Consider the following 10,165-nt stretch of genomic DNA (forward strand, 5'->3'; position numbering starts at 1 on the left):
AGAGAGCTAGGGAGAGCACACTTTTATCAATTTAATATAGATAAAGTAAGAAGTCATTCCAGTGTATAGGACAGTACAAAAAACAGTTTAAAAAGGGAGTGATTAGTAAAATATGCATAAATAAAAACATAGAATGCTAACTAGGTAACACAAGATAAGAATAAACCAGTTTAAATGACTTGTTATTGGTTGTGATCATATTCTAAAGATGATTGGATTATTGAAAAGTATACAGCTCCCTTTCATATGAGTGTTGAAAGCTGTATCCACAAATTCACCAGCATTTATGGATACACCAGAGTGCACCAGCATTTCACTTCAACATTTTAAAAAACATCTTCCCGGGGAAGCACGCCCCCGGACCCCCCTAGAGGAGCTGAGACCCGTCCACCCCCAAATAAAGCAGGTTAAAATAATTAGATTGCAAACATGTTCTTTTAGTAAACACTGAAAACGGGTCCCATAGACCCAAACAGCACACACAGGTTAAAGGTAAGCATATAATGTTAAAATGTGCTAAATATATACACTGCAAAAAAACAAAAAAAAAAGAGTAAAAGTAGCCCCCGACTTGCTTTATTTTTTGAAATTAGCCCTCATCCGAAAAAAGGTTGGTGACCCCTGGTGTATAGTGATGTTCCCTCAGTGTGTGATTGATTAACTCCTTCATGCATGCATTACAACAAACTAAGGATATTTTCATCTTCATGAATGAAAAAAAATAACAACGACATTTTTATAAAACAGATTTTGCCAAGGAGTTTTTCAATTGAAGTAATGTGTTTACCAAACCAATGAACAAAATGATACATTGTGAAAAACTATAAAATACAATNAAACACTGAAAACGGGTCCCACAGACCCAAATAGCAAACAAAGGTTAAAGGTAAGCATATTAACGTTAAAATGTGCTAAATATATACACTGCAAAAAACAAAAAAAGAGGAGTAAAAGTAGCCCCGGACTTGTTTTATTTTTTTAAAGTAGCCCTCACCCTAAAAAAGGTTGGTGACCCCTGCTCTAGGGCATGCACAGGGCACAGCAACTCAGGCGTGCCGTTCTCCTGTGGGACGTTAAAGCGTGCCAGCTGGATATTGGAGTGGGCTAGTGGAAGCACCTTGGGCAGGAACGCCACGTTCGGCCATAGGGTAACACCCGAGCCATCGGAGTTCCACCTCAGGCATGTATCGCTCACGGAGAGGGCATGTAGCTCTCCAACTCGTTTCCCTGAGGTCATGGCAAGCAGAAATGCTGCCTTTAAGGACAGCCTATTAAGCTCCACCTGGGAGGAGATGATAGGGCATCCGGCAGCATGGGCAGGTCCCAAGCCGGAGCCCTCGGGGTGCTAGGGGGATGCTACCTTAAAGCCCCTCTCGGGAAGAGGGACACCAACCTGTGGCGCCGTCGACTCGAATAAGTCGGGCAGAAATAGCAGCCACATAAATTCAGAGTGGAGTGAGAATGCCCACTATCTAGAAAGGACTGCTGTCTGGGCAACAGCGTACATGCTGTCCCAAGGAACACGCACATCTTCGCTCACCACCCGCTGTTGACCTCGGACCCTTTGTACGACAGTTCCAGGCCAAGACGCTTGCGGCCTTTGTAACCGACATTCAGCCTCGGGCTTCGGGACCCTAGCAGACCGACACCATCCCGGTGCCTCATTTACCTCATACTCTGTGTTTGTACGCACCTGCGTATCCTCGTCTGTGTTTGTCCTATTCTGATCCTTCATATTCTCTGCTTGTTTGTCTACTGGTCCCTTAACAACCCGAGCCTTGGTGATCCGTAACCCTAGTCAGTAGTTCATCCTCTAGAGAAACGCTCGGAAGCACCTGGGGGTTTTTGAACTATACTATGTAAGAGGTCTGTGATTCTGACGGATTACATTTACTCCTCGATGGACTCTTACTCGTGAGTTAATAATTCGCGATCGACGTATACCGATGCACTTTTTATTAGTGAGTATACTGGATTCTTATTGTTTTCTCGAACTATCATTTTTATTGTTCGTATCTCTATATCCTTTGCGCCTCACTAAACATTTTATTGCTGTCTGTATCCGAAATTTCTTTTCTTATTCGATATGATAGAACAGTCTATCTCTTATTATTGTATCTGTCCTTCGATCAAAAAATAAGAACCGAAGCATCGAATAGGAATGTTCAAGACGGTTCGAAACAGAAGTGTATGGACACAAACGTACGTGACTGATAACCTGTCATTTTTTTTGTTTTTCGTCAAATTTTCCTTACACTAATCATTGTTACCTCTCGTATTTATCCTTTAGCTTTCTTACTCGATTGATACCCATTGTATTCTATTCTTATTTGTTCAATTTACTAAACAATAACCAAACACTAGTATAGATAAGATTTCTACTAACCTAATAACTTTTCATATGTCGAGGAAAGTATACTCACAACTTCCGACAAGGTGTTAGTGGTCTTAAATACCTTATGTGGTCTCACCGTGGTCGTAAGTGAGTTGTAAAATTTTGTGCAGATCCCTACTCGCCAAAGTGCATATTTTTATATGAGGTCTCTTATTAGCGTTCTGCAAGGCGTTTTGACATCGAAGGTTTACCAGACGGACCCAGTTAAAAAAGACCAGCCCAAGCATGACAGTTGCCAAAACACTTTGTTCGTCCTGGGGTTTACGTCTATTTTGACTTTTAAGGAAATAGAAGTCCGATACTAATATATCACTATATATTTACTGTTTTGTCTTTTGAGTGACGTCTTGATAGGTACCTTGTTCTGGGATTGGCTGGTTCTGTCTGTCTTTTGGGTCTTTGAATTTATGTGTAGTTCTGATTAGTGTGTTGTTCTGTGTCCACCTCCTCCCTCCTCTTTGTGTCCCCGGGTCACTGTGTTTAGTCTGCTAATCATGTGTTGTGTCCCTTTGATCTGTTCTCTTTTTGTGTCCCTTTCCTGGTCTGTCTATTGGGGGTTTCCTTTTGTCTGTACCTTATTGTCGTTTGTGGTTTTGGATGTTTGATATTTGGCACTGGTATTGATACTCTTAGCACTGTGTCCTTTCAGCCAAAACAGCCGTCGCAACGGAGGGTGAGAGCCAGGTGACCTCCCCGTCCGGATAGAGGACTAACCCGTCACGGGTACCGGCGGTACGGTCATGGGCGGTCCTCTTGGAGTGGTATTCACGTCCAGAGAGTCCCACCCACGTCATGCCGTCCCGTCCTGGCAAGTCACCAGGTCACCAGGCGGGTCCTCCCAGTGCGGTACGGTTGCACGATCTCGAAGCCCGACCGTCGAACGTGAGTGCGTGAAAGGATGCTGGTTGACNAAACATCTTCCCGGGGAAGCACGCCCCCGGACCCCCCTAGAGGAGATGAGACCCGTCCACCCCCAAATAAAGCAGGTTAAAATAATTAGATTGCAAACATGTTCTTTTAGTAAACACTGAAAACGGGTCCCACAGACCCAAACAGCACACAAAGGTTAAAGGTAAGCATATTAACGTTAAAATGTGCTAAATATATACACTGCAAAAAACAAAAAAAGAGGAGTAAAAGTAGCCCCCGACTTGTTTTATTTTTTTAAAGTAGCCCTCACCCTAAAAAAGGTTGGTGACCCCTGAACTAAAGGATATAAGACTAATGTATTCAAATTGTATAGTATAAAAATAGATTGGGTTAGTGCCGTCTCATTTAGATCCTCTTCTAATGGGCTTGTGCACAACAAGCCAATCATAAAGCCACATGCACGTCTAATACATTGCATGCAGTTAAGTGTTGTATTTCATTCATTGGGCCACCTGTGCTACAAAGATGTTGTGCTCTTTCATAGTGTGCACACATCACCAGGGTTCAGCCTTGGGTCAGTGTGCTGGGCTCCCATCATTAGTCTGATAGGCAGGCTGTGAAGGGATCTAATTGGTCGGTCAGTGAGTGTAAAATGTGTTGTACACACATGAACAGAAGACAGCCTCATAAAGTGTACAGTGAAAAGGTTTGTCAGAGTGCAGAGCTCCAGGATGGACGACACAAAGCCTGCAAGTGGCTGGACATTGGACAGAATGTGACCTGGGCATTGGCACATACCGCGCAGGAAATAATGTGCATTTGCACCATACAAACTCATCCCAATTTGTCGTAAGTGTTTAGGCTATGTCATTAGTGCTTCAAATACACTCCACACACAAACACAAATCCCACAAGGTGGTCAGCATGGTCTAGTTGCCTTGGATTGGCTGAGGGTTGTGACAGGGCTGCAGTGAGGGGGCCTTGTTGTGAAGAAGGGCACACTGAGGGTCAATTGTCCTGCTAGTGAATGGCCTTTTTCCTTTGGTACACAGTAATGAACAAGGAAGGGTCATTCTTTTCCTGTCCAAAGTGAACTCTCCTCCTCTGATGTATTTACGACCAAACATGAAGTTCATGGGGTAAAAAAACATTTTTACCACATTTGGTTCGTTAGAATATTTGATTACTCTGTTAGCTCTTTGCTAAAGCAGTTGTTTAGAATGGAAACGGAAACATGTATATAGTTTGCTATTTAGATTTGCATCTCCATTTACTTAGTTACTTCAGTAATGTAATACCAGATTAGTAAGCAATCTATTACTGCCTACTGTGGTTAAAAGTTTAAACTCTGACCACAGCCAGCCTCACTTATACTCGTACATTTAAGGCTGGGGCTCAAATGCAATACTTTTTTGATAATATTTGTTCCATTTACTAAATACATATACTCATTCTTTACTTTATATGGATGTCTCTTCATGGACTGAATCATGTTTACAAGGTTTTAACTCGCATGGTAAACCATGCATTTTGAGTTTTTGTTTGGTTCATGTTTGTTTAAATGTATATTTTGTTGTACTTCTCAGGCTGTGTGCAATTTGATTTTCATCATTGTTTTAATTTGTTATTTTCATTATTTCGGGTCCTACATTTTTGAAAGGGAAAACTCTGTTGAACCTTTGGCAACAACATGCTTTTTCAAAGTATATTTATTATACATTTGTATATATAGTCATTATATATATACATATATATTTATATATATATAGTACCATGCTACACCTCAGTTGATCTCATATACTTGTAAGTGTGCCGAGCTGGGTAGTAGTATGGCATGGTGCTATAGCCTATGTTAGTTCACAGTTGGACACTGATGGGAAAGGGGTGCGGTCACCAATAGTTGATACTTGGCAAGCAAGATTATAGATAGTGTGACGTAATCTGGGAACTTTAAGAGTATTACACTTCTGAAGTTGTTTTAATATTAGTGTTCATGAGTCACATCGTGATGAAATGCTTAGTTATTGATACCTTTTGGACTCCAGCTGCTCCTTTAGTTTGCTGTACATTTCTAGCACTGAAAAGGAAGACAAGACGGGAACAGGATCAGTAACAGGATCGGTACTTGAAGCCATTTACTGTGCATACAAGATAACACATGCTAGACCAAAGTGTCTGACCAACCCAAGACAGGAAGTTATATTAAAGTTTATACTTTACTAATAACTCAAAACAGTGGCTAACTAACAAGTCTACCGTAACAGGAGGGTTATCTGTCTGGCAATAGATCTGCATGCCTTTGAGCAAGGCACCAGACATCCACACCGCTCCCCTGGCGCCTTATAATAGTTGCACACTGCTCCAAATACTAGGATGTGTTATATGCAGGGATTAACTGAGAATGCAGGGTTGATTAGAAAATAATTCATTTCAAATCCTCCATTTCCACTAAATACTATATACATTCCTACCTGCACACATACATGGACTCCAGTGGCACCCTGAAGTCACATAGATGACTAACTAGAATAAAGGGACCATCATCTTGACACACATGCAGCAGTGGTACCTGGTATACAGAGCTGCAGCTTCTCCACAGTGGTGGCCATGTTCCTCTGCTGGATGCGGCAGCGAATCACCTCTTCTGTCTGACACGTCACCTGAGGGCAGGAACACACAATCGAAGGAAACACTGAGAGAGAGGCCTCCACTGTTCACCACTGGGTTAAAGAACGGTCATGTGTAATGCACAAATGTGTAATGCACAACTGTCTTTGCACAACAAAAAGCACACTTGTTGTCCTCAGCACATTCATGCATACACTCATAAGTGGACTTACCTCCCTCCCCGACTCCTGTAGCCTTCGATTAGTGTCCGTCACCTGACCCTTTAAAAACAAACAGACAGTTTAAATGTAGAGACTCAGAATCTCTACATTTATTTTGTCTTTGCTCCGCCTTTGGTTCCTACAACTTTCTGTTTAATGTCAAAACATATATTGTCTTTTTCCTCTGCTATATGCTATATAACTATCCTATAAAAAAAAAAACAATAAACCACAGTTTCCTTTAGCTGGTAATTACCGCAAATCTAAATCTCTCCGGTCAAAATGTCCGGTCAAAATAATTTCCCCTTCGCACAATACCGCATCAGTTGCGCCACTTATGTGAAAGACAAGAATAGTCCATTCTAATGTCTAACATTTAATGTGGAGAAAGAGATGTCCTGTATGGGTTGATTGTGCGTTGATCTGTTGGTAATGCCTCCGGTGGGCATGTAAACAAATGCATAATGCTGCGCTATACTTTGCGGCCTCACCTGGTTGCACAGCNCAGCAACGCTGATTGTTTAGGTGTCTTTTAATAAGCAGGCAGTCATATCATTAGCTAGAACTAGCTAGATCAGATCGATATGGACATAAACGCGAGTGAAGTCTAATCTGACGGGAGAGAGAGATCAGCTACTGCTGACGAGTCGACACTCAGCTCTGCATGATCACCTGCAGCGGTGAGCAGAGCAACACACACACTTCAGGTTAGAATATCACACGTAGCTATTTTAATTACCTCTCAAACTACCTAAACTATGTAGATATGTTTAGTAGATATGTCGGGTCACTCATTACTGATCCGCGAGCTGCATGAGCTAACGGGCTGTCAGGAGAGAGAGCGCTACGTTTATTATTCCCGTGTTATTGTAAATTACTGTACACTTTTGAATAATGTTAATCTACTATAATTAGTTTGTTTAATATCTAAATCATATTAATTTGTTTTAAAGCTCAATAAATAACAAAGAAGACCTTTGACCGGCACTTTTCTCCTTTTGTCCGGAAGATTTAAACTTTAACGGACATGTTGACCGGCAAAAAAAACTTTCTAACGGAAACTCTGCAATGAACACACACTGTGTAGAGAAAGCCGCCTGATGCCATAAAGATTCGCTACAACACCAAATATATATTAATCTGCAGCAGAAAATAATCCCAGACAAATGCACCGCTTCCTGGAGCAACATTTGCTACAAAATACAGCATTTAGCTGTTACAGTATTTACTCAAATATATATTGAATATACAAAATATTTAAGATTTTGGTTTTTAGTAGTATTCAATGGGCTTGGTTGACTGAACTCCATGGACATTGACCGCCTTATACATTGTTGGATTTTGTCCTTACATTATATTTGTGACTTAAAGGGGTGAAATGTCATAAGCCATATCTTTTAAAAGTTGCTGCATGTAGAAAACAAAAACATGGCCGAGGTTTAATTTGAAAGCTTATCATGAGGATATCTTGCAATGTTTCATCTATAAATAAGGGGTCTTCCTCTCATTGATATTAAGGTAAAGGTGGTGAAAATATGTATTCATAATGAGACGTTCAGGTTTCTGTGACTCATCACTTATCTTAAAGACTCTAAAACACAAATACTGGTTTATTGACATTCTTGAATTGCTCCATGTTAACAAAACCACGACTGTTAAAGGTCCCATGTCATGGCCATTTCCACTGATCATAATTCCATTGTTGAGGTCTACTAGAATAGATTTATATTGTGCAATTTTCCAAAATCACTTTGGTTTCTCATACAGCATCTCTGTAACAGAGATGCTGTATGAGAAACCAAAGTGATTTTGGAAAATTGCACAATATAAATCTATTCTAGTAGACCTCAACAATGGAATTATGATCAGTGGAAATNGCATAGAGTGTATTTTTTTATTTTTTTTTTTGGTTTTCAAAAAAAAACCAAAAAGGGGGGGTGGAAAACCCCAAAATAAATGAAAAAAACGGGGGGTTAAATTTTCACCACCTATTGTTTTTTTTTAAGCCAAAATCAAAAACCGGTTTGGGGGGAAAGGGGGAATTTTTTATCCTATAAAAAAAAACCCCTTTCTGAAAAAAAAAATTTGGTCTGGTTTTTCCACCTCATTTTGTAATTGGGTGGGATTGTCCCCCCGCCCCTTTCGTTTTTGGGGCCCCGCGGACTACCGGACACGGCTTCTTTTTTTGAGCAAACCAGTGAGTAATGTAATAGAAGTTTTTAATATAAGGCCTGGAGATATATACGTATTAGAGTTGAATATGTTATGGAGGGGACTACCCACTAGGGTGGAGGCATATCTCTTTTTTTTTTTGTTCTCTTTATTATTAACACATTTTATATTATGCTGAGCAGTGTGGCAATATTTTCTTCGCCCTACATACTATACTGGTTCTATTATGTCACAATTTCATCACATACAGAGAGACGAGGAGGATACATTATAGGGGATTTCTTTTTCTTGTAGACTAATGTCAACACATAAGTATACCTACACTCTCTACATAGGTATCTGTCCCGTCAAAGATGGTAAATCAGAAAAGAACTCCACACACACATGGATAACTAACATCGTGGACTACAGGGACACAAAACACAATGAAGACGTATAGAAGACCCCAGAACAGAGATGAAGTATATAAACACCTAGAGAGGAAAAATACTATAACATTCGGGAGGACGGGAGTAGCCACCCCCACGACTGTCGGGAGTGTGCACAACGGGGAACAAGGAAAAAAAAACCCCGGGCGCACAAACAACCAGGAAACGAATTCTATTTGGTAATGAAAGCACGTGGTGTCATGTGTGTCGGCCCCGCACCCCTGGCAAACACTATGATCGACAAGAATGTGGCGGTCAAGGAGGAGAGGAACCACTTTCCCCAGCGAGGGCGACGCCGTTGCAACCGCATCAACCAACCGTGGTTATAGGCACCACATGTCTCGTCCTCCCGCACAACCTTTGTCCGTCGGACAGACACGTATTACCTCTGGCCTCATGAGACAGCAGGCCACTAGATGTTCTGTCCGCGACCTTGTTCGGGGTAAGGTTTTTAAAAGGATGTAAATACAAATGCGGCGAGCACCATTGTCGGTTACACTGAAACAACATGGTGGGGTGTATCTTTCTTTTTGCCATGCTGGTAGAGAGTCGTTAACAACAATTTGGGACCCAGCGCGCCTCAGGCGTCATGACACATGGTTAATTATCACGTGGAAAGAGAAAAACGAGGGTAAAAAAATAAGTATAAAATTACAACAGAAGAAGTGGTGTTCTTACGTTGGCTCTACTACGAACACCAATTGAAGTTATACAAACATTTTTCTTTGCAGACACTCAGCGAGGGGGCTCGAGACAGTGCGCTTAATCGTGTGAGAGATGGGGAAGCCGATATACGGGGCATCTCGGAATCATAAAAAATAAGCTCAAAGAAAGAAGAAAACATTCGTTAGTTTGCCCTTTGACTATATTGACTATTGCCGCGCGCACACCACCAACGCCAAACTCACCACAGCGGCTCATCGTGTGGATAGACAGGAAAATGAGCACATCAGGAACGGGGACCACGGCCGGCGCAAACCACGCCCACGGATATACCACGCGCGCCGTTACATTATACACCACCGATGAGACAAAAGGTCTGCGCGAAGATATATCTTCGCGCGGCATTGGTCCTTGTGTGGGGGTGAGTTTTCTATTGGAAGGATCGACGCGACCCCCACGTGTCACACAAAAAAAAAAAACAGGAACGCTTTTTTATTCGGGCACCACATGTCTACGCTTCTCTCTTTTTTTTCAATATGCCGGACTTGGCAAAAAATTTTGTTTTTTTTTTTTTGGGGCAAAAATTATGCCCGAAGGGCGTGTCTAACCCAAAGGTAAGAAACGGCCACTAGCCCGTGCAGTGACATGGGTCCTTCCTTTTTCTTTCTTAGAGGTTGCGTCCCGCGCAAGACCCCGTCCGCCGTATCCCTAGTCCATAAAAAGACAATCTCAAACATAAGCGATGTCCACATGGAAACGTCCCAAAACACTTGAAACGTCTGGCAAATGTACTGTATTGTTTGGAAGTA

General features: G+C 41.6%; 1 protein-coding gene across 1 annotated transcript in view; it reads right to left on the reverse strand.

The window, feature by feature from the left end:
• The window catches only part of LOC104968253 (exocyst complex component 6), a 36,899-nt gene extending 27,285 nt beyond the window's left edge, over positions 1-9,614 (reverse strand). Inside the window, exons 1-5 of the mRNA XM_010797831.1 lie at positions 9,602-9,614; positions 8,663-8,670; positions 6,106-6,153; positions 5,835-5,925; positions 5,297-5,342 (exon numbers count right to left, since the gene is read on the reverse strand). Of these exons, the coding sequence (XP_010796133.1) occupies positions 5,297-5,342; positions 5,835-5,925; positions 6,106-6,153; positions 8,663-8,670; positions 9,602-9,614 (206 nt within the window). The remainder of the gene's footprint in view (positions 1-5,296; positions 5,343-5,834; positions 5,926-6,105; positions 6,154-8,662; positions 8,671-9,601) is intronic.
• Positions 9,615-10,165: the final 551 nt, after the last annotated feature.

Source organism: Notothenia coriiceps, unplaced genomic scaffold (assembly GCF_000735185.1).
Source record: "Notothenia coriiceps isolate Sejong01 unplaced genomic scaffold, NC01 NC01_scaffold00038517, whole genome shotgun sequence".
Taxonomy (NCBI): Eukaryota; Metazoa; Chordata; class Actinopteri; order Perciformes; family Nototheniidae; genus Notothenia; species Notothenia coriiceps.